Raw genomic sequence first — 25,730 nt, 5'->3', positions numbered from 1 at the left:
AGACTGTGGGTGACATGAAGAGCCATTCTTGATAGTGGAGGGAAATTTGCCCCAGTGCAAATTTCCCCCCTTCGATGCAGGAAATAGAAGAGAAAAGTGATACCTGTAAGTTGGCCTTGTCTTTAGGTGAGGTAACTACAGTATCATCTGGATGTGAGAGTGGAGGAAACCTCGGTGGGCAGAAGTTGTTCCTAATGACCTTGGCAAGGGACCAGAAGGAGCAAGTGCTATGTCGGCAGGAGGTAAGTTTGTGACATTTCAGAAGCCCTTTCAAAGTCTGACTTGGGCTTAGTGATGATTCTTTTACAGTTGTTGCGAGCTGCAGTATAGGCTGAGTGGGCAGCTGTAGTTTTGGTCATGAGTCATTCATGGTAAGGAGACTTTTTTCTTTTACAGCATTGGCACAATTGTTTTTGAGAATCAAGACTTGATGGTGGCTGAGAGTTTGGAGTGGAATAAGGGATGAAAGCCTTTATTCCTGTGAGGATGATTTCTGTTATTTGGTCTTAGCAGGTGTTTGAATCAGAAGAGCCGAAGCAGAAATCAGAACATGGGAAGGAGGAATAGAAGTCATGGAGGTCCTCCCTAGTTGGCACTTTTGTAATGCAAAAGGACATGAGACTGTGAACTGGTGGATGAAGGTAGTCCAGTGGCAAAATACTTGTATGAAGTTGTGGTCTGAATTACCAAGAGGAGAACTGACAACCACAGTATACTTGGAAGAGAGCTTGTTAGGAAGAGGCCAGATGTGTTGGCAATTTAAAGGGCATTGTCAGGTATTCTGCCAGGAAGATTGATGATCTGAGATAGGTCATTGCTGATGGCTAACACCTCAGCATCCCTGCTTTCTTGATCTGTGAAACTGGAGAAGAGGAGCCAATGTGAGTTGTGGACACTGAAGTCCCCAAGAAGGATGACCTCACTATTGGGATATTTCGACGCAGAAAGTCGAGCTTTTAAGAGAGATAGTTGAAGAGGTCAGAGTGGTTGACTGAGTTTGGAGAGCAATAGAAGGAGCATATGCAAAGCTCAGATTGGTTTGGTAGAGTAATTTTGAGTGAAAGTAGATCAAACAGTGGGGATTCAAGGATTTGTAGTTTCCGACATGTTATATCGGCTCTGGTGAATGCACATGTGCTACCCTTGTGACAGAAAGAGTGTGTGTGTGTTGTGTAAAGTGATGGAAAGTGTAATGTGTAGTTTGGGCAGTTGAGGTTGCTAGTTGGGGTTTTGATAGGAATAGTACCTCTGGTTTAAATGACTAGGTTGTGGTACACATTGTTTATATTGCTGTTAAGGCCATGGATGTTGGTGAGGTAGATATGGAAACTTTTTTTTTTTTGGTAAGTATTAATGTTGGTAGGTTGTTTGATTGGATTTCTGTTGTTTTTTTATGATTTTTTTTAACTATTTTTTTGTGTGAGAATTTTTGTGATCTGCAGTTAAATCACATTTCTTTTGGTTCATTATATATTTGATTAGGAAGAGATAAAGAGAAAGTGGGACATATAGTGAGAGGTGACAGATTTGCAAACATACTGCCCACACACAGAGAGAACTCAGTCTCCTGTCCATATTTGGCCTCAACAGTTTCCCTTGCAGCCATGGTATCTGGTCTCCCTCTAGTCACTGGCAAAATATGTGACTGCAGGATTTTTTGCTAGCTGATCGGGAAGCCTCCAGGTTCGTTACTATCTGGTTCATCCCATGTACTAACCAGTGGCTGGCCTGCAGAACCATATTACTGCTCTACCCTCGAATGAGGAGGGATCCAGGGGCTTCCCTTACAGTGAGATGGGTATGTCTTTGAGGGGTATCACTCTCATTGCATGCATGTGGGAAGAGTGGGGGAAGGGAGGCAGAAACCCTTGCTCTAGTGACCAAACATGGCTGTAGCCACTTCAGGTCTGTAATAAGCAAGGTGGTGGTATTTCACAGGGAAATGAAAGACATCTACCCCTAGATTGTAGATGAGTGAAAGTAGATCAAAAAGCATACCTTCCCTAATTGGGTATTTCCTCCAACTTCCCTAGTTGGAGCAAATGCCCAACTAGGGATGCCCATAATTTTTCGGCAGCAATGCTTGCCAGGTTCACCGGAGCTCCTTTTGTGGAAACAGGCTATATCGCTGGAAGGTGGGAAATGAGTTGACTGTGAGAGGGTATATATTGCATTGACAGACCTTTAGTAGCCACATACGATATACTAAAGTCTTAATAGTTCCAACCTTTTGACCAGTATGGTGATGAGATTCTGCATGGATATAACGGCCTGTATGAGTTGTCTTCTGAAAAACTGATAAGTGTTGGCTTCTATCTGGTTGATGAAGAATTTGAAGATCTAACAAGGCTAATTGGTTATTTACTTTTTCAAAGGTAAATTGGATCCTGGGATGAAGGGTCTCCTAAGGAAGAAGTAGAGGAATTTTTTGTCATTAGAACATGCAGCCAACATGATATGTTATGACTAGGCAATAACATGGAAAAGGTAATCTTTGTTGGAGATATAAACAGCAGAATAATTAATCCCACTAGGCATAAACAAGCTTTGTTTATGCCTAGTGGGATTTGCTGGATTTCTGCTCGTTATTAGAAATGAATAGTCCATATTCTGAGCAGAAATCCAGCAGATACTATTATTTTTAGCTTTGTCCTTTTCTCTAAATATTCACAAAGCTTGTTCCAGTATAAAGATATGCATGAGTTTTGTTAGGAAATTGATTGTTTTAATCATCTTACATTAGTTTCTAAGGTGGCGCTTATTAGAATTGTCTGTTATTGTTAGTTGTGTATTATAATCCTATACTGAAGATGCCTATGACACTTATTGGAAAATTTTACAATAAATAAGTTGAGTTTTCTTCTGCTTTTATATTTATTATCATTGTGCACAAGTTAACAGAGAAAATGAGAAATAAGAAAAACCTCATTGATTATGTTATTGTTGATAGTGATATCTTTATGCTGATTCAAGATAGAAGAGTTTACAAGGATCTGAAATGAGAAGTAATCATTACTTAGTTTTAAGTAGGATAAACATGAATATCACATTGAAAAGAACACTATTTAAAAAGTTGAACAGCTTTTATAGGTAAACTGTAAACGAAACTATACAAACATTCAGGAAAAAAATGAAGCAGTTGGAAAACAAGAATCAAACCTTGGAGTCTCAGTGCAAACTCTGAAAAAAAAAACAAAAAAAAACATTGATTTTTTTTTCCAGAGTTTGAAACAAGCAGGCAGAAAAAGCCACCCAAAACTTGAAATGTGGAAAGGCAGCTGAAATAGATGACACATTCCAGCTAGATCAAGTATGGAGGTATTTGAGTGGCTACACTACATTTAGAGGAGTCTGGTTGAAAGGTGAAATTTCAGATGATTGGAGTAGAGCTCATAGTTCCCCCATCTGTGAAAAGAGAATAAAGCTGAATGTGCAAATTACAGAGGAATTTGTTCTCAGAGTAACTTTTCATCTGATTAATTAACTTTCCTGCTTTCTGAGTATTGCAAAGGACACACTTCCTGTTTGGTTTTTCCTGGTGTCTTTCAAAATCCTTGCCTGTGGTTTATCATATTTTGAGCAAATCAGCTATTTATTGTGATGAATATATAGACTACATTAGATTCTGCAAGCCAGAAGAACCCAGACTTGCTGCTGAAAATATATCCTGCAAACAGAATTCTTTGAAAAAAAAAGAACCCTCAAGTCCTATTTTTTTTTTTTTTGAGTGATTGTATTAAGAAAGCTGCTGTGAAACCTTCCTACACGTTTTGTATGCTGTGCATATAATCTTTAAATTCCTCTTACTCTTCAATTGTTCTTGATCAATTAATGAAAACATCATCAACATAAGCAACCAAGTGTTTTGTTTTTTTATGTTATTTTTCCATTCTTGTCTGTGTCAGAATGGGGGAAAAAAAAAGAAAGAAAGAAAAAGTATCTGAAGAAGATCCAATTGAAAGATTATCTAACAGCTTGTACCCAAACAAAAATTCACCCTAGAACTGGAGGATCACAAAAAATTTACTTTCCTTGACATCCTTCTTGAGTTATCTGATGAAGAAAATAAGTTGATCATTTCAGTATGCAGATAACCAACCATATCTGGATGATTTTTAAATGCTACTTCACACCACTATCCGTTACAAAAGATTGGCATGATAAAAACATTATGGAACAGAACCTATATATCTCTTGTACATCAGAGAAAAGGAATTAAGAACTTTACCTAAGGCATGCTCTCTCTCTCTTAGTGGGTACAGACTGAAGGTGATAAATTCAGGCATGCCTCTGGCAATTCCATCTTATAAACAAGAATTCAAAAATGCAATCGCATATCTTACATCAAGAATGTTATGAACAAAGTTGCAGTGTTGCTCTGTAATTACAATATTAAACTGTCTTTAGTCTTTTATCAAAGCTAAGAAATATGCACAATGGCAGACACAGGTCCAGCCATTGGAGGTGGTGGTAGAAGAGGAGGTTTTCTGATGAATTTGGGACAGATGAAGAAGAAAGGAAGGTGAGGAGTGGATACCAGTGACAAAGCTGGGAAGACTTGGTAAAGATAGAAAGATAAAGACAATTGAAGATATTTATTTGTTTTCACTTCCCATCAAGAAATTTAAAATAATAGATATTTTCCTGGGTTCCTCATTAAAATATGAAGTTCTCAAGATTATGCCTATTCAGAAACAAACTCATGCTTGTCAGAGAATTAGATTTAAGGCTTTTGTAGCAGAAGGAGACTCAAATGGCCATGTAGGTCTTGGAGTTAAATGTTCCAAAGAAGTTGCTACAGCTATTTGAGGAGCAATAATTTTGACTAAACTATCAGTAATACCTGTGTGCAGAGGATACTAGGGAAATAATATTGGGAAACCAGTATCCTCTCTACACAGGTATTACTGATAGTTTAGTCAAAACTATTGCTCCCTGTAAGTTAACTGGCAAGTGTGGAAGTGATTTGATGTGATATATACCTGCTCCTAGAGATACAGGTATTGTTTCTTCTCCAGTCCCAAAAAAATTTTTAACTATGGCTGGAATTGAAGGCTGCTACACATCAGCAAGTGGTTCCACTTCAGATCTTGGGAATTTTGCTAAAGCAATTTATCTGGCAATTCAACAGACATAGTTATTTCACCCTTGATTTGTGGCATGAAAAGGAACTGATAAAATTCCTTGTTAGGAATTTAATGACTACTTGATGACCCACAAACCTATGGGTGCTGTGCAACTTGATGAGCAAGCAGATTGAAATTTGATCATGCTGAAATAAATTTGAAGTATTTCTTAACATAGAAAAAAAAAATGTTTGAGGGAATGTGAATTGCAATAAAAGAGGAGACATGGTAGACTTTCAAGTTAGTAAGGGATTTTATCAGATTACTACAGAAGGAATCATAAAAAACATGGATGTTAATGAGGGTAGAATGAGAGGCCATCCTGCTGAAGAAGGGTATGAGGAGTAGATTTTTTTATGTGGAGGGTGTGAGTAGAAAGCATTGCCAGAGTGCATTGTGAATGTAGGTAATGTAAATAACTCCAAAGCTTGTTATGATAGACATTTTGCTATTTAAGTGAACCTCCCACAATGAGTCTGTTGACTCCTTGGAAGGTTATCAAAATAATAATAATAATTTGAGATTTCTTGATTCTTACATTCACCTAAACTTTCACATCTGCCTATAGTGAAACTAGGATTATTTAAAAATTCATTGCTCTTGTGGCATTTGCTGTATAAGCTCAATGGGATGGTCTGGTCTAGAGAGAGAGAGATCGACATGTCTGAACATGTAAAGGATGTTGAGAATAAAAGGAATAACGGATTAGGATTATCCCACACAACAAATACAAGGGTGTGCTGAAAAGTTGTGATAGTCACCATGAAGGAATTGAGGTAGAACCATGTAACTTACACATTATTCTATGTATTCCCCCACAAAGTATTATACACTTGTTACAACGCTACTGCATCATTTGCAATCCTCTGAGAAAAGTCTTTCCCTTGTTGCACAAACCAGTCCTCAGCTACAGATATGACTTCATCATCTGTGGTAAATTTTATTCCTTTCAAGTGTTTCTTAAATTTGGGAATAGGAAATAGATGGGCTGGGTCTGGCGAATAGGGTAGGTGAGGCAGACATTGAAAGCTGAAATTGTGTATTGTCTGTTGGGTTTCATGAGAAGGTGTGTTGTCCTGTAAAAGCAACATGCTTCTGCTAAGTTTCCCTTAGTGTTTTTTCCCTTTAATATAATCCTTCAATTCATTCAGAGCTGTTGAATAAACTGCTTTTGTAACAGTTTCACCTTTTTTGAGGTACTTGGTAAGGATTACACAAACCATATCCCAAAAGACATCAAGAACCTTCCCTACTGACTTTTGGGGTTCAGAACTTCTTTGGCTGTGGAGAACCTTTTTGTCTTCACTCCATTGACTGTTGTTTGGTCTCTGGGCTATACTTCATTAAAAGTCACAATGTGAGCCAAAAAAATTGCAACCTGATTTCTCAAAATGACCCAAAATCCCTTGTATGATTGGCATTCAAACATTTGGGGACCCATTTCACAGAGAGCTTGTGCATGTCTAATAGTGGTGGATGATGACCCCAACTCTTTCCTGGATATCTTCAGAGTCTGCAATGTTTTTGGCTGGTATTCATCTATCATCAAAGAACATGGCATGCACTGCATCAATGTTTTCAGGTGTGATTGCTGTGGAAGGTCTTCCTGACCTGGGGGGGGGGATCTGTTGTCTCAGGAATGCCCAGTTTTAAACTTGGCCACCCTAACTGTTGGATATGTGGGGCACAGTGCCATAAAGTCTTGCACAAAGTTTGGTGAATCTCATTTGTGGACTTTTCTTACAGCATGAAAAACTTAATGACAGCCTATACCTCTGTGTCTTCGAATTTCTTCAAAACCTCTGACATTGTCTTCTTATATATCCTAAAAGAAAAAGAACAAATTATCAAAACTTTTCACCCCCATACCACCAAGTATTTTGGCAAAAAAGAAATGTTGCATGTTGATCATAACTGTTTTATAAGAAAATTTAAAGAATCCTCAGAAATGCTCCATACCCCTCAGCATAACAAAAAAACCAAGGTTTAATCCTATACCAAGTTTGGTCTGCATTCATCAAACTAACACTCACATAGCTGGGATACGACATGCTTTATACCACAGAATGTGAGAGCAATGACTACTTTGTTCGAATGCTTTCACATTAGTTAATCCAATGTTTTTTGCCACAGTTTATTTGTACCAGACTTGAAGTTCATGACACATATGTTAGGTGGAATTAATTTTTTACTCCCAATTATGTAAGTCTGATGACTTAGGAAACTTTGGGTAGTATTGTTTAGTTCAATAAAATTAAACTTCGTTAAGAAATATGGTCTTCGTACTGGAAGTTAAATGAAGAAGTTAGTTGCTATGGAGTCAGAGAGGATCTTGCATCATTTAAGCACTGCATGGTTTGTTAAATGAAGAAGGAGAATGGAGTATCTTGCCATCAGTAACACTCTGGAAAGGATTTGAGGTTGATGGGAGAAAGTTGTTGATTTATAGATGGAAAAAGTATGGTTGACGGTAGCCATTGGATACTCAGCCATCGAGAAAAATTTGATAAGAGCAAAATCCACGATGATGTGCAGTGAATAACCATAGAGGAATCCAATTCCAATCACATGGGAAACCTTAAGCTGGTTGGAATGCCTTGATGCCAGATTCAAGTATATACCTTGGAAATATCAAGAGCAATCACATTAGTTTCTCCTAGCTTTTTCATGGCTTATCTCTAATAGTGGATAAGATTAGCTAGATCAAGTAGAATGAGAGTGGTGAAATCCATATTGGCAGTGAGTTGTTGTCAGGTAGTGAAGAAGTTCATGAGATGGGAACAGTGGGATGATAATTTGATGATTGACTTTTATCTTTTCTTTATTTAAGAGACGAGCTGGATATAGGCTTGTATCTGTGCTGTTGGGTACATGCTAGTGAATATGACAGCTTATATAGGCAATACAGGATGGGTGTTAATTCTTGAGCTCAAGTTATTAGTTCATGGTATAGTGGAAAGAGATTTGTCTTGGTTGTCTACACAAGAGTTGGAGGAAAAGGTTGATGACAAGAGGGGTCTTCTGTCTTGTCTTTGGGTATGGTTACCATGCCATTGGAATATGAGAAAGAGGTGGAAACAAGGAAGAGCAAGAGCTGTGTCCAACAGCCTTAGCAAGGGACTAGGATGCTCAACTGCTAATTGAGTAGGAGGCAAGCTTTTTTGTATTTGGCCCTTTATGAAAGCTTTGGATTTTATTTATTTATTTATTTTTATTTTTCTTATATGGTGGTTATATCGTAGTATAGGCTGTGTTGAGAAGTTAGGGTTTTTGGCTCAAGGCATCAAATGTATGCTTCATTTTTTCTAGGACTGCTTTGGCACAATTGTTGGTGAACCAGAGTATTGATGGGGGGAAGGTTTGAATGGAATGGAGAACAAAGGTCCTCACTTGGTATTAAATTGCACACTTTGTCCACCCATTTGGAGCTGCAGGTCATCCACTTAGAGGATTGTCTCCTACCTCCTCTTTGTCCTTTTTTTTTAAAAATCCTTAAACCATCAAAATGTTTATGCTTCCAGCAGAGCCTCATCCTATAATTATGCTAGCATTTATAACATTTGTGTTTAGTGTGACCTTTCTTTATCTTTGAACAAAACTAGATATGATCTGTTATTCCATTATTTGACTTCTAATGGTGACATTGGATAGAATGTACAAAGAATGTCTGTACAAAAAACAGCTTAAGGCCAGTTGGTCTGATTTTTTTTAACTGTCAGAGACACTATAAAAAATAAACCATTAAAAATAAATTTCAGATATTTTTGATTAGACTACATATTTTTTAATTCATAAAGCAATACACATAATTTTATTTTTATTTTTTTTAAATTTTTTAAAAAATTTTTTAGAAGCTCAAGTATTTTCATGTTTTGTTAGTGAGTTAGCACTTGAATTATAGAATATTAATACATTCTATTTTATCATTGTGATTGCAGTATTTAAATGAAATTTTGTTTTAGTTTGTATAAAAACCTTAATTTAAAAAGTTCTCCAATTAATAAAAGATGCCCAGCAACAACATGGCCTGCGTCATGGAGATTATCAACGTTATAGGTAAGATTATTTTATCAGTATATAAAAATTTCATTAAATATTTATTTTCCTATATGTTGAAAATATTTTTCGACATATAGGAAACCATTTTTGATTATACTATAAATTAAAGATGCCAAGAAATTATATTCTTTGTTTAATCCTTTATCCAATTGTAAGCAAACAATAATAAATTTAGTTTAATCCTTTATCCAAGTGTAAGCAAACAAAGTTTGCACCTGAAAATATCTTCAGGACTGAGGTAAGGTGGTGCAACACCAGGCAACTCTGAGCAAAGGTGGACCAAGTTCTCATCACTCCTTGTTTCAGTATCTCCCATAATGCAAAGCACATCTCCTTGCGGACATGTATACTGCTATGCATTAAGGGAAGGGCCACTGCCCAGACCGGTTTCCCTTTAAGTGCAGGGATACCTCTTCCAAAAACTTGGAAGAGGTATCCCTGATATAAGAGATATTCCAAAAACTAAAATCCCCCGGATCACCCAATAATGAGCGACCTGCAAGATCAGAAACTCAGTTGGCTCTACACCATGGCAGGCTCTCCCACCACCTGCAGAGCCACTCATTTGCTCATCTGAAAGGGTAACAGCAACAGCCGTGCCTCAGTTAACTTTACAGGCTACAGCATTGCCATTCATCACCCAAGCTTCCAACCGGTTTCGACCTTTATTGAGGTCTCGTCAGTGGGAGACAGACCCAAATGTGAAGATACTATGATAGAAGCAATAGGAGAGGTCATATTTACCTATACAAGTTGCCAACAGGTGCACCACCTTATTATTGAATTACTCTGGATTTAGAGAAAGATGTTGGAAGTTTATTTTGCACTTGGTTAGACTATAATAACTTTAGTTTAATCCTTTATCCAAGTGTAAGCAAACAAAGTTTGCACCTGAAAATATCTTCAGGACTGAGGTAAGGTGGTGCAACACCGGGAAACAATTTATTATAGTCTAATGAAGTGCAAAATAAACTTCCAGCATCTTTCTCTAAATCCAGAGTAATTCAATAATAAGGTGGTACACCTGTTGGCAACTCCTATAGGTAAATATGACCTCTCCCATTGCTTCTGCCTTAGTATCTCCACGTTTGGGTCTGCCTCCCACTGACAAGACCTCAATAAAGGTTGAAACCGGTCTGGCAGTGGCCCTTTCCAGTATACATCTCCACAAAGAGATGTGCTTTGCATTATGGGAGATACTGAGACAAGGAGTGATGAGAGCTTAGTCTACCTTTGCTCAGAGTTGTCTGGTGTTGCACTACCTTATCTCAGTCCTGAAGATATTTTCAGGTGCAAACTTTGTTTGCTTACACTTGGATAAAGGATTAAACTAAATTTATTATAGTTTAAGCAAACAATGTTTGTGTGTGAAGTATCTTCACAACTGGGCTACTTGTATGTAGAGGCTAATGACTTCACATCAATTGCTTTAGTATCCCTTAATGCAAAGCACCCTTTCAGATGTGTATAATGCTATGCATTATGGGTAGAGCCACTACTCAGACTGGCTTTAACTAAGAGAATTGATGCAAAGTCATTAGCCTCTATATATAGTCTTGCCATAAATACTGCTACAACTTCTGCACACCATTGTGCTGTCCACAGAATTCTGCAAGACTGGTTTCATTAGTGGCACTGTGCAAAGCCAACATTTGCTTGTTTATCAGTAGAGAGAGAGAATTGTCTAGCTGTATGCATTAGCAGTGGGGATTATGAGAACTGTGTAGCTATAATAGCACTTCACAAGGTTGGAATGCAGCCACCTGTTATTTTCAACATGCTAAGAACTATGGATAAGTAGGATGTTTGTGTATCGGACCATTAACTGTTATAACAATACAAAAGACATATCTCACAGCCAAAGGTTGACGATGCTGTATTTTGTAAGGATTGTGAAGGCATTCCTCTGCCATAATCCTGTGAGAACGCAGAAAGTAATGTTGCGAGAGATGAACGTTTCCCAGAGAACAATGTCGTGTACTAACTGATGACCTGGGGGTTGAGAGCCTATCATTGTTCTTCTAGACTCCTGACACCACAATTTATGAGGCAGAGGGTAATAAAATCAGTCACTTCTTTGGCGGTATGCAAACATCAGATATAGAGATATCCTCTTCCCAAATGAGCAGATTTTTCATCATTAAGGAGTCATTTAACCACCAAAACGATCAGATATATGCCTTGGATGGGTCACACAGCACATACTATATCACTCAGGATTCAGAGAGGTCATCACCCTGCATCAGTGATGGTTTGGTGGGGGTGATGTATCAAGGGGTATCCAAGTTGCATTCCTGCAAGAAAGGAATCAAAATCTCTGCCCAGGTGTATAAAGACACTGTGCTGAAGGCTGTAAATGATTTACTGATAAATTAAAGGTTTATGCGCTTTTCAAGTTGTAACAATATTTATGACTAGACTAGGGTACAAGTAGCCCATTCGTGAAGATACTTCACGCACAAACACTGTTTGCTTATACTTGTATAAAGGATTAAACCAAGAATATAATTACTTGGTATCTTTAATTTATAGTATATCCAAGTGAAAAATTTTTAACGTCTTGCTGTAATCCAGAGTATTTTAATAATAAGGTGTGATATCTTTTGACTACTTGTATATAGGAAATGAAATATATAACTCCTGCCTTGGTATCTTTTCCTGCTCTGACTCCCACTGGTGACATTTATTAATGCTTATCATTGGATTTGCTTACTTAGAGACTGGTGGTGAGTTCTTACCTGTCAGGGATGAAACCACCCTTGAGTTTCCTACATTGGAGTGATTCAGGTCAGGAGTAATGAGTTTAGTTGTGATCCTTTAGAGTCATTCAATGTGATAGAGTGATCTTGTAGATCACTCAGTTTTTGGAGTGGTTTCCCTGCACTAAACATACCACAGTAAAGGTCGAAACCAATCTGGGTAGCGGCTCTTCCATAATGCATAGCATTATATACATCTGAAAGGGTGTGTGCTTTGCATTATGGAATACTAAGGCAATTGATGTGAAATCATTAGCTTCTATATACTATACAAATAGCCCAGTTAGTTAGTGGTTCTGAAATCTAGATAATTTGTAGCCGTTTTTATCAGTCAAATGCAATCCACAGCGCTAGCAGAACTCACAGTAGGACACAAAACCATCTCATTTCCCACTTCAAGCTTTGAAACTATTCAGCTTCTTCCATTTGATATGCTGATTAAATTGCATGCATTGTTAAAGTGCTTTGATTAATAACGCAATGCACTTCAAGCATTCAGCTTCTTCCATTTGATATACTGATTACACTGCATGCATGTCATAATGTGATGGCGCCTTGACTAATAATGAATCTTACATGAGAAATCTCAACAAAAATGCTTGAAAGAAATAGTAGGTAGTGTACTTTTCTGCATGAACAGAACATAAAATTAATCAACTTAAATTATTGATAATAATCTAACAAATGGAAATATTTTTAAGAAAAATCTTATCGCTAATTTGATAAATGTTAATATTTTCTTCTACACATGTCTCATCAATACATCTAGCCCTTTGCTATCCTTGCTTTTTTACCCTTATGCTTTTTTTTTTCATGTACAATTTTGTGTTGCTTAATCTTTAATTTCACACTTCTGTTTGAATACCACATTAATAATAAAGGGTTCTCTACAATATCTTCATTTATAGTATAGTTTGCTAAAATACTAAACTGGATGGCATAACTGCATTTTCTTCACTTCAAGGGGCTTTCAAGGCTCTTTGAGATAAACTTAAATTTTTATAAATTCCTCAAAAGCCTCAGATTTTTTTTCTCTCTCATGTGTTATATATATATTTTTTGTCTTTAGAGAGTTCTTTGGATACTGGACTATTATATATTTCATATTCGTAGTTTCACAGCATAGTCATTATGCCATCGTTAACTCTCTTGTTAATGTGGACGTGTTAGCAAGCATAATGTGTAATGGAAATTAATCTCCCTTTAAGCCACTTGAAAATAAATCTGATTGTGTTGAGTATTAGTGGAAGATAAAAATTGAAAAAATTGAGTCATTAATATATCTAAAAATGGTAGCAAAAAAAATCTGTCTTGAAAATGAGTAAGGTTAATCCATTTCTGTTTTTAATTCTTCTATTATACATTAGATGGTATTAGAAAACATAAAAGTACAGGTTGAGAATTAATTCAAAAGACGAACCATTCTGAATTTTGGTTAATTTCTAACAATTTAGTATAAAATTAGTACCGATGTATAAACCGAATCTGGTAAAATAAACTACACTAAACAGTGAGATGCTAAAACTGTATAATATCTTAAAATTGAAATGTGGAAAAATAAAAAAAATGTTTAAATGGTACAAAATCATTTGGATGACTGGAAATCCAAGAACAAATGAATGGACTAAAAGACATAGCAAGCCAATATAATATGATAAGTAAAAAAAAAAAAAAGTTAGCTGTTTGGAGCCATCATTTGTCCTCAGAGGAAAATTGAAAAAGATTACAAAAGTCTGTAAGTGGGAGTCAGAGGTAGTATATGGGCTTGAGGGAAAATGTCTGGCTGACAGATGTGTGCTATTATTATATTGTACTCCTTTAAAATTCAAGTAATGCTATTTATTCATACCAAGTTCAGTGCATGCATGCATGTCATCACCATGGTTCTGGGCAATGTTTTCATGGCTAAGTTACATTTATTACAAGAGTAAAAGAGAGAGAGAGGCTGACACTTGCAAATTGGAACCATTCAGCTAAAGTCCTCCAGGATTCCTGAAGCTTGGGTAGGTTCTGATAACCCACTATAGAAAAAATGTTGTGAAAACTGTGGAAATACTGGCTAGATGGACTAACTAATGACAAAGTGTAAATGTTTAAATCACTTGAGAATTGAATCATGGAATATATACTCTCCCTCTCTTCCTATCCAGAGCTTTGAGAATATTGCTTCAACAGTTAGAAATTACACATTACTGCTATACAAGAAATGAAATGAACCAAGAAGGAAATTATTATAGAGATGGGCAAAGAAAAGGATTGTTATAGAAATGGACTACTTTATGTTTTATAGCTAGAAAAAGAAACTGCATGTTTGGAACAGGCTTCATTATAAATAAGTGAATAAGATATTTTATCATGGACTTCAAAGCAAAATCACCTGGAGTATATATATTACAAATTAATTCTTACTTGATTGGTTCTTAATTACAATATTATCTGTGCACATGCTTCAGTTGAAGAAAAGAATTACATTGAAAAAGATTTCTTTTGTGATGATTTAGATCAGGTCTGTGGAGGGTCCAAGGAGGGATATTAAACTTATCATCATTCGAGTCAGGTATTTAGCTTTAAGTGCTGGTTTAAATTCATTATTAGGTTAAATAGAATGAATACAGCACAGTGAAACAATTAAACACAAGTTTAATGGATTCTGTACATCGGGTACTATATATGTATATATATTACACCCCCCCCCCACACACACACAGAGAGAGAGAGAGATAAAACTGTGAAAGCATAAAGTTCTATTAGTGTCCTTAGTCTCTTCAACTTGACTCTTACTATTGCTAGTAACATCAGACTTGATGTAGCTAACATTGTAATGCAACATTGCTGCCTAAAAGAAATCTCTCCAACAGCCAGCTGCATATTCTTCATGAATTATGCAAAGGCAAAAACATAAGTCACTAGAGCCATCCAAGATGATGCTACTGTGGAAATAAGTGCTAGTGATTATAATCGCAAAATGCATGTATTACTCAGAGACTGCACTACTTATAACCCACTTGATTATGATCCCACCAATTCTCAGAAAAAAACATCAAAAGGGCTTCTAAAAAGTGTCACATCTTGGCCTCCTGAAACAGTTAAAAAACTGAAACCATTTAGTTTTCATCCCACCCAGATATACAGATTTCCTAATAGTCATAAACATGATAACCTTCTTTATCCCATAGCAGATGCTACTGACACCTCCTCTTTTAATGTAGCCAAACAGTTAGCGAAATCTTTAACCTCTGCTGAGTGGTTATACTTCATCTTATATTAACAGCTCTACTCATTTAAAATCTTTAATCCAAATTTAGTTTTAATTAATGATAATATTATAGTGAGCTTCGATGTCAGTTCTTTATTTACCAATACCCCCCCCCCCCTCCTTTCTGATACTTTAGCTTTACTGAAAAATACTTTTCCCCTTTGATATTAATCTTTCTGACACTTTAGCTTTACTGAAAAATACTTTTCCCCTCTGATATTAATCTTTCTGACACTTTAGCTTTACTGAAAAATAAATTTCCCCTCTGATATTGATCTTTTTAATTTTGCCATCCATGTTAGCTACTTCACATGGAAGAATACCATATATAAACAGATAGAGGGAACGGCCTTGGGCTCTTCCTCCTCTAGCCAGTTTCTATATGGAGCATTTTGAAAAACATGCTCTTGATACTACCATTTTCAAACTTTCTATCTGACTAAGACACATATGTCTTAGTCAGATAGAAGACAATGGGTTCTGTGTTTGACCACATTGTTCAAATACATTACTCTTTCCTTCTCCACCTTAACAGCCAGCATCCCAGAATGAAGTTCACTATAGAAAAAAAAAAATGATACCTGCCTTTTCTAGATACCCTAATCATGCATCTTCCCAATGATACCATTTTTTCCCTCAGTTTACAGTAAACCCATCCACAGAGGTAGATACATACATAAACTTTCCTGTCATTCATCCATCCCTCTCTCTCAATGATACGGCATTATCAAAACCCTTGTTGGCAGATCCTCCAACCTCTGTTCTACTCAGACTTCCCTTTCAGTTAAACTGTGCATTATTTGCCAGGCCCTGCTGTCTAATAAGTGCAATACCAAAATGATTAACAAATTGGTTATTCCTCCAATCTCCTCACATCATATAGACACATCTTCTCGCAGCATACAGACTACAGTAATGCTATTACTATTTCCTATATCCAGGAATTTCATCTGAATCATCTTTCAAATGTCATCTGAATCTGGCTGCCCTTATATTTGCTCTCCTGAGGATCCACTCCTTTCCCTCTCCCTTTTCAGGTTTTTTACGTGGTTCCTTGTTCCTGCAAATTATCTTATTATGGTAAAACTGGTCAACAGCCAAGAGAAATACATCTGCCATCATAACTATGGTCAGTCAGTCTAGCTGACTATGCTTTTGAATACTTTGAACAGAATCGAATAAATAAATAAAAAAAAAAAACTATTATGCTTTTTCTGCAACAAATATAAACACTTCACTTTTCTTAGAATCGATAGCAGATTTGAAAAACCAACATTCTTCTTTTCAAGGATTAGCATTTGCCTGTTCCAGCTTCACTGATCCTGCCATCTTGCATCTGATCTTCCTCTCTCACACCAACCTAATCTTAATAGATATGGTTGTGTTAAACTTTCCAACATTTTTGGAAACTAGGACTCCTGCCCAACAGCTAAGTCTAGCCAGTATTCAGGCTGTATTCATTCCATTAAACCTAACAGTGAGCTATCAAATTCCTGATATGTACCTTCAAGGGGGTATACAGGATACTATGATAGTAAGTACTGAAAAGTTTATATTATTATTATTAACTGCCTGTTGACAATTTTCCTTATATGAGTGTTATGGAAGAACTCCAGTATTATCAGATCTTATATTTAGATCTTTTAAGGCACTTCTGATTTTAATTAAGCAAGATCTTCCTCTTAGGCATGGCCCTTAAACACCTCTTTTTCTAACTTTTCCTCTCCTATTCTATATAACAGATCATGCTACTTAGCTCTTCTCATGCTTTCTTGGATGCAAGGTCAAATTCCTTTCCTGTATTGCCACTTTTAATGTGATTCTTCCATTGATACCATCTGTTCATTCTTCCCAGTTTTCCTCAAAATCTCATATCTGTCATGTCCAATCTTTTTGATGAACAGTTTTATTTTTAACCCAGTTTCCAAATCCACAAGTTAAAATTATTATTATTATACGGACACCTCCATGGAGTCCGAAGACTCATTGCAGGAGATCCAATCTATCCTCTCAATCTATCATACTCTTCTTGAATCCATTAACAGACAAAGCACTCACAATTGACTGTGGCAACCCATTCCACTCATTCAACTCTCCAAGCAAAAAATCTAGTCCTCACACCCTTACTAACCACAATTTTATTCAACTTCTAGGGATGCATGCCCCCTTGTTCTGGTCCCTCTAGCCAAGTGCTGAAACATTTCTCCTACATCTATTCCATTTAAACCTTTTAAGCAACTTAAATGTTTCTATCATATACCCTCTGTTTCTCCTATCAACCACCTTCTGCAGTTGACACACCTTCAATCTTTCCTCATAGGGAACATTCCACAGACCACTCACCATCTTGAAATTCAGGAGACCAACCCTGAGCACAGTAATCCAGATGTGGACATATCAAGGCCTTATAAAGAGGAATGACAACTTCTTTATCTCTACTTGTTAATGTGTTCTTCAATAGCCAAGTAATCTTATGGGCTACCTTAGAAACCTTAGCAATATATGCTCTAAACTTTAACTCTCTGTCTACCACCATATCTAAATCTCTAGCTACATCTATTTCCTGGATACAGTTCCATCAATGTGATACACCAGTCCCAAAATGCATAACTTTACATTTCTTGACATTAAACTGACACCCATTAACTTTTGCCCATACTTACAGCCTATTTAAATCGTCCTGCAAACTCTCCACATTGCCTTGATCTACCTAATTTTACATCATCAGCAAACAGCTGAATATTTCCTTTCGGGTTATTTCCTATATCATTTGTGTACAAATTAAAAAGCAATGGTCCCAGCACTGAACCTTGCGACACACCACTGGTCACCTGTTTTCTCTTCAATTCTGCCCATCCATATACCACTTTTTGATATCTGTCAAAAATTTTGACAGATATCAAAAAGTGGTATATGGATGGGCAGAATTGAAGAGAAAACAGGTGACCAGTGGTGTGTCGCAAGGTTCAGTGCTGGGACCATTGCTTTTTAATTTGTACACAAATGATATAGGAAATAACCCGAAAGGAAATATTCAGCTGTTTGCTGATGATGTAAAATTAGGTAGATCAAGGCAATGTGGAGAGTTTGCAGGACGATTTAAATAGGCTGTAAGTATGGGCAAAAGTTAATGGGTGTCAGTTTAATGTCAAGAAATGTAAAGTTATGCATTTTGGAACTGGTGTATCACATTGATGGAACTGTATCCAGGAAATAGATGTAGCTAGAGATTTAGATATGGTGGTAGACAGAGAGTTAAAGTTTAGAGCATATATTGCTAAGGTTTCTAAGGTAGCCCATAAGATTACTCTTATCCACTTAACCAGTGTCATAATCATCCCCATTTGTTCTAATTTGCATAACAGAGTTCATGTGGTATTCTGTCAAATACCCTTGCAAAATCAGCTGTTACTCTATTATAAAAAGTTAGTAAATTGCTAAGGCATGATTGACCCTTCACAAAGCCATGTTTACCCTCATACAGTATCATATTTATATCTATCCATTCTTGAATTCTCTTTTTTTACCAATTTTTTTAGTACTTTTACCACTATTCCTGAGAAACTGATTAGTCTATAATTTGCTACTGTAGTCTTAGAACCTCCATTATGCAAAGAATTAATTTGCATTCCCTTGGAACTCTACCAGAGCTGAGACTTAAATTAAACAGACTAGTCAAAGGCATTGCCAGCTCCCTTGCACATTCTTGTAAAACCCTAGCTGATATCCCATCTAATTCCACAGCTGTATTTACATTGAGATTCTGCAATATCCTAAGTCCCCTCTAATTCATTAACCTCTGTTCCCACATTGTTTATCATATAGGTTAAATTGGGTAGTGGCCCTTCCCTTAATGCATAGCAGTATACATGTCTGCAAGGAGATGCGCTTTGGATATGGGAGATACTGAGACAAGGAGTGATGAGAGCTTGGTCCACCTTTGCTCGGAGTTGCCTGGTGTTGCAGTACCTTACCTCAGTCCTGAAGATATTTTCAGGCGCAAACTTTGTTTGCTTACACTTGGATAAAGCATTAAACTAAATTTATTATAGTCTAACCAAGTGCAAAATAAACTTCCAACATCTTTCTCTAAATCCAGAGTAATTCAATAATAAGGTGGTACACCTGTTGGCAACTCCTTTAGGTAAATATGACCTCTCCTATTGCTTCTGCCTTAGTATCTCCACATTTGGGTCTGCCTCCCACTGACTAAGGGTATATGAGAAGCTCTGCTTGGGGTAGGTTTTTGCCTGTCTCTGAGTAGGACCACCGCTGAGATTATGGCTCTGTCTGGTGGTGGGGTGAGCCTGCCACTGGGTAGAGCCAACGCTGAAAAGTTCTTCTTGGTGACGGGGTGGGCCTGTCACTGAGTGTGGACAACACCGCGTTTGGTGATCTTTCGGGATCGTCTAATTTTTAGATAGGTCTTTACTTAAATACACCTCAATAAAGATCGAAACCGGTCTGAGTAGTGGCCCTACCCTTAATGCATAGCAGTATACATGTTTGCAAGGAGATGTGCTTTGCATTATGGGAGATACTGAGACAAGGAGTGACGAGAGCTTGGTCCACCTTTGCTTGGAGTTGCCTGGTGTTGCACTACCTTACCTCAGTCCTGAAGATATTTCCAGGCGCAAACTTTGTTTGCTTACACTTGGATAAAGGATTAAACTAAATTTATTATAGTCTAACCAAGTGAAAAATAAACTTCCAACATCTCTGAAGCTTGATAATTGTGACCTTTCCTTCAAACATTGTAACCAAGTTCTTTTTGGTCTGCCTCTTGATCTTCCACCAATGATTCCATTCACGACTATATTTGATAATCTTTGAAAGGACATTCTCTGGAGGTGTCCAAATCATCTTAATTGCTGTTTAAGAATTATAGCTATGATATCTTCTCTATGGTTTAATTTGCATTTGATTTGTTGATTTGTTTTGTGTTCTGACCATGTGAGTCGTATTTATTTTTCTTAAGCTTTTCATTTCGAATACTCTTATTTTCAGTATTTCTTTCTGATTGAGTGTCACAAGTCTTGGCTCTATACATTGCAGTACGTATAATAATGGTTTTATGGAGTTTTAGTTTAAAGCTTTTTCAAATGCTCTTATTTTTCCATATTTTGTTGAATTTATTCTTATTAGACCATCCTTTGTCAAGTCTGTATTTTACTGTTTCTGGGTTATCGAGGTTATGAGTAATGAGACTGCCAAGATATATAAATTGCTTTACTTGTTCAAGTATGATTTTCTAAATTTATTGAATATTTTCCTATTTTCATTCCAATAGTTTTGCACTCGGGGTGCTTAAGGGTCAAAGCTGTATAACTGAGAGGAGACCTCCACATAGCCTTTAAAGGAATGCGGAGAACCGACCAGGGCTTCTGACCTAATGTCCAATCCTCACCTTCTCGTGGTGCACCCTGTTGGGTATCTACTTTGATACTGAACGAACGAGGATGGGCTGGCAATTTGGGATTTAGCCGACCAAATTATTCTTATTGGTTAAACCAAAATAAAAAATGATGGTACAACATGACAAAATTTCATGCCGGCTGGGGCGTCGCCCGGTTAAACAAGGCCCCCGTTGTTTTCGCCAGGGAACCAGGGCGAACAGCGAAAAGTCAGCTACTGGAACAAATCTGAAAACAAACCCCAACTCAACATCACCAGAGTTAAAGATCGGTACTATCAACGTAAGAAGCCTGAATGGCAAAGAAATGGAGCTAGCTGAGGAATTAGATAAGTACCAGATCAACATAATAGGGGTGACTGAAACAAAAAAGACCAAAACTGGTGAGATCTTTCTGAGCAATAAATACAAAATGGTATATTCAGGCAATAAGAATCAAGGAAAAGAAGGAGTAGCCATAGTATTCAACACAAAATACGAGGCTAATCTTCTTGAATGGCAGTCAGTCTCAAGTAGAGTAATGTGTGGCAAATATGAGAATGGGAAACTGGACAATGAGACTTATTTGTGCCTATGGTCCCACAGAAGGTTCTACTAAGGTAGAAGTGGAGGAATTTTTTGACGCTTTAGAAAAAGCAACTGACACAATGAAAAAGGAAAAGTTGGTCCTTGTTGGGGATCTAAATAGTAGAGTAGGAAATGATTGTGAGACATACAAAAATATTTTGGGAAAATTTGGAGAAAAGAGCAAAGCTAATAATAATGGGAAATATCTGTTGGATTTCTGCTCAGGACATGGACTGGTTATTACTAACACCATGTTCCAACATAAAAATGTGCACAAATTCACATGGAGAGAAGAGGCTAGGAATAAGAAAAGTCTCATTGACTATGTTATTGTTGATAGTGATGTTTTCTCCGTGGTGCAGGACACCAGAGTGTACAGAGGATTTGAAATTGGAAGTGATCACTATTTAGTCTTGAGCAGGATAAAATTGAATTTCATATTGAAAAGAATAACATGTAAGAAAGTTTTAAAGCGAATAAAAGTTGAGCAGCTCTCAGATGTAAACTGTAGACTAAAATACAGAAATATTATTGAAAAGAAAATGAAAGAGTTTGAGAACAGGAATCAAACCTTGGAGATTCAGTGGCAAACTCTGAAGGAAACATTGATTGATTCTGCCAGAGAGGCATGTGGTGAGGTTGTGTGCAAAGATAAAAAAATCAGAACTCCCTGGTGGACACAGGAAGTTAAAGAGGCAGTGAAGGAAAAGAAGAAAGCATATCAAAAGTTCCTGGCAAATAAGTCAGCTTTTACTCTTACAGAATACAGAGACAAATGTAAGAAAGCTAAACAGTGTGTAAAACTAGCTAAACAAAAGTCATGGGAGGACTTTGGCAAGAATATAGAAAATAAATATCAAGAAGGTGGCAAAATATTCTGAAGGTTGTTGAAGAAGTTTAGGATTGGAGGAAAGAGTGCTGTAAAAGGAATTAGAGATGATAAAGGTGAAATGAAAACAGGAGAAAAAGATATCCTTGAAGTATGGAGTAATTACTTTGAAAAACTGCTAAATGAAACAAGCAGTGATGACAGCACAGTGATAAAAAACACTGACCAGGCATGCAGTCAGGAATACATATCCATACTTGAAGTAGAAAAAGCCATCAAAGGCTTGAAATGTGGAAAGGCAGCAGGAGTAGATGATATTCGACCAGAAATGCTGAAGTATGGTGGTATAAGAGTCTTACAGTGGCTGCACTGCATAGTTCAGAAAGCCTGGTCAAAGGGACGAATTCCCGATGATTGGAGTAGAGCTCTCATAGTACCCATATATAAAAAGGGAAATAAAACTGAATGTGAGAATTACAGAGGTATTTCCCTACTGAGTGTTCCTGGCAAGATCTATGCAAGTATACTTGAGAAACGGTTGAGAAGAATTGTGGAAGAAAAGCTTGGTGAAGAACAAGCTGGATTCAGGCCAAATAGAGGCTGTCAGGATCAGATCTTCACTTTACGACAAATAGTCGAGAAAGCATGGGAATATAACAAAGATCTGTATTTAAGTTTTGTCGATTTGGAAAAGGCATATGACAAGGTGCCAAGAGAGAAGCTATTCAATACGCTGCAGTTATATGGTGTCAATGGGGCATTATATCAAGCAATACTTAGTCTTTATTTGAGTTGTGAGTCAGCAGTTAGAATTGAAGGAAGTACAGGAAGATGGTATAATGTTAAATCTGGCGTGAGACAAGGATGTACATTATCCCCTCTGTTATTCATTATCTATATGGATCACATTATGAAGGAAAGTGGTATTAAACATGATATCAAAATTGGAGATGTTAATGTCAGCTCTTTGCTTTATGCGGATGATGTTATACTTCTAAATAAATCCGCTACAAGTCTGCAAGATTCTCTGACTAAATTGAATAGCTGTTGTAATAGATATGGAATGAAGGTCAGCAATAAAAAGACAAAGACAATGAAAATAGGCAGAATCATTGAAAATGTCAACTGTGTTGTGAATGGAGAACCTGTGGAACAAGTAAAACATTTCAGCTACTTAGGCACAATTTTTACTGAAGATGGTAAACTAAATATAGAAATAGACAACAGAATCAGCAAAGCTGGTATCGTGGGAAGTCAATTGAATAAATTCATATGGAATAAGAAAGAAATTAGTCGGAACACTAGATTAACTGTATACAAGACTGTGTTCAAACCAATTTTAACTTATGGATCTGAGAGCTGGGTCAGAAGTAAAACACTTGACCAAAGACTAGAGACCGCAGATATGAGAGTCCCGAGAAAGATTAGAGGCGTGAACAGATGGCATCAGTGGCAATATCATATTAAAAATGAGGATATTAGGAAAGAACTTGACATTGTCAGCATCCAGGAATGCGTTAGCAGAGCTAATCTCAGATGGTATGGTCACTTAAATAGAATGGGAGAGGAAAGATTAGCAAAACAAGTGTTCTCTGCCAGGTTGGCAGGAAAACGACCCAGAGGAAGACCAAGATATAGGTGGATTGATACGGTACAAAGTGCCTTAGATGATAGAAATATAAGATCTGATAATGTTGGAGTCTTGACAAGTAACAGACTGATTTGGAGGAAAATTGTAGATAGGAAGTTAGTAATGATGTAATTTTTTCATGTAGTACTGTCATATCCTGTACACCCCTTGAGGGTACATGGCAGGAATTTGATGATAATGATGATGATAGTTTTGCACTCTTCATTTAAAAATTTTATTGTTTTTTTCCTAATTGTTCTTTAGATTCTGCAAGAATAATAATATTGTCTACATACTTAATGTGGTTGATATTCATGCCATTTATTTGTAGACATGGTTCTTCAGGTATGGATTTGCATATTTCTTCAAGATAGCTAATAAAGAAATTTGAGAGTGGGCAATACTGCATGACTAATTTCACAGTCATTAGTCAGTGATGCCATACTGAGATGGAAGTGAAAGAGTCAACTGCAAGTGCTACCTCTAGTGGATGACCCACCACACTCACCGAATGTGACTATACTACGAAGGATAATATATAAAAACTGCCATTCATTGGCTGACATGTTGAATGCAGAGTTTCGTGCATCGACTGGAACATGAATCTGCATAAAAACATTCAGAACCAAGGCTCACAACATGAGTTTCCTTGGTTGGACAACAACAAGCAGGCCCCACATTACATTGTGTAAAGTGGGATGTAGAAGCTTATAAAGCTGTGTTATGGAGTAACGAATGCTACTTCTGAAAGTACTGAGGTGAGAGCAATGGGATAATAGATGGCTCACTTTAGTCTCCTCTTTTAAGTACAGGCTGGATGAAGCCCTGCTTTCATGCTGTTGGGTAGATGCCCATTGAATATGAGCATCTGGAGGAATACTATCTGGACCAAAGCCTTATTAGTATTGAGATTGATCAGGGTTTTCCTGATGTTTGTCTGGTACAAGTTCAAAAGAGACATGGAGTAGGTGTAGTGTAAGAGGTGATGTGCCTTGGTTGTCTAAGCAAGAGTTTGAGAGAAAAAAAAAAAAAAACTGATGCTCAGAGGTCATTAGTTTTTTCTTTGGGTGAGGTTATTGTAGCACCATCAGGATGCAAGAGAGGTGCGAACAATGAATGGCTGAAGTTATGCCCATCAGCATTAGTGAGGGACCAGAAGCTTGACTCTTAGTTGAGTGGGAGGCAAGTTATTACATTTCATTCTTATGAAGCTTGCTTTGGAATAAGATACAACTTTTTTACACTTGTTTCAGGCTGTTATGTAAGCTGAATGAGAAACTGGAGTTTTTAATTTAAGTCATTGAACATATGCTGCATTAATATCATGGACTGCAGAGGTTGGTGCTTTTTATTTTGAAAACTATGGCTTGGATACAGGTTGTGGGTTTACAATGAAGTAGGGAATGAACACTTCAGGTAAGCACACTACTTTCAACTCATTGAACATTATGCTCTGGTATCCACTTGGGTTTGTGTCCTGACATGAATATGTTAATTTTGCTTAATTTAACTTGACTATGGAAAGATTCCAGATATACTCCAGGAACAATACATATTTCTTCTCCTATCCCCAATAAAGAAAATGTTACAGAAAACTCTAATGTAATACTGCCATGAAAGAAAGAATACAGGCTGACTCAAAATGTCCTTCAATAGCTTATATATAGAACTGTATTTTATGTAATTCAACAAAAGAAGAAAAAGAAATATATATATATATATATATATCATTTTCAACAGTAAGTTTATTTAATAATATGTGTAATAATTTTTTTTTTTTGGCTTAAGTTTTTTTACAAATGACTATTGGTTAAACAGCTATCTTTTTCCCAAACCAAAGATATATTGCATACAAGACTTGTTTATTTGTTTATTTTTATTAGAAGTTACTGTAGTAGACGTTTACGGCGCATTAGGAAGTCATTACATTTTGTTCAAGGAACAAAACATAGATTTCAGCCAAAAAAAGTCACAGAAGATTCTCTTACTGATGTGAGGTATGTGTATATATGTGATTTTTTTTTTTTTTGTTCAAAAGATAAACAAAATTGCCTGTTGTATGCTTATTCTGGAGTTGTTTCCATTGTTACT

The 25,730-nt window shown here is 36.7% G+C and overlaps 1 protein-coding gene and 1 pseudogene across 1 annotated transcript in view; both read left to right on the top strand.

Moving 5' to 3' along the window:
• Positions 1–25,730, top strand: part of Srp68 (signal recognition particle 68) — a 156,687-nt gene that overhangs the window by 3,925 nt on the left and 127,032 nt on the right. The window contains exons 2-3 of the mRNA XM_090411049.1: positions 9,116–9,182; positions 25,523–25,636. Coding sequence (XP_090267175.1) covers positions 9,116–9,182; positions 25,523–25,636 — 181 coding nt within the window. The remainder of the gene's footprint in view (positions 1–9,115; positions 9,183–25,522; positions 25,637–25,730) is intronic.
• LOC150094883 (small ribosomal subunit protein uS5-like) lies at positions 4,437–5,309 on the top strand (annotated as a pseudogene).

The sequence above is a fragment of the Typopeltis vanoorti genome, chromosome 21 (genome assembly GCF_054136105.1).
Source record: "Typopeltis vanoorti isolate ZY-2024b chromosome 21, IOZ_Tvanoo_1.0, whole genome shotgun sequence".
Taxonomy (NCBI): Eukaryota; Metazoa; Arthropoda; class Arachnida; order Uropygi; family Thelyphonidae; genus Typopeltis; species Typopeltis vanoorti.
This window is presented reverse-complemented; position numbering and strand designations above follow the sequence as displayed.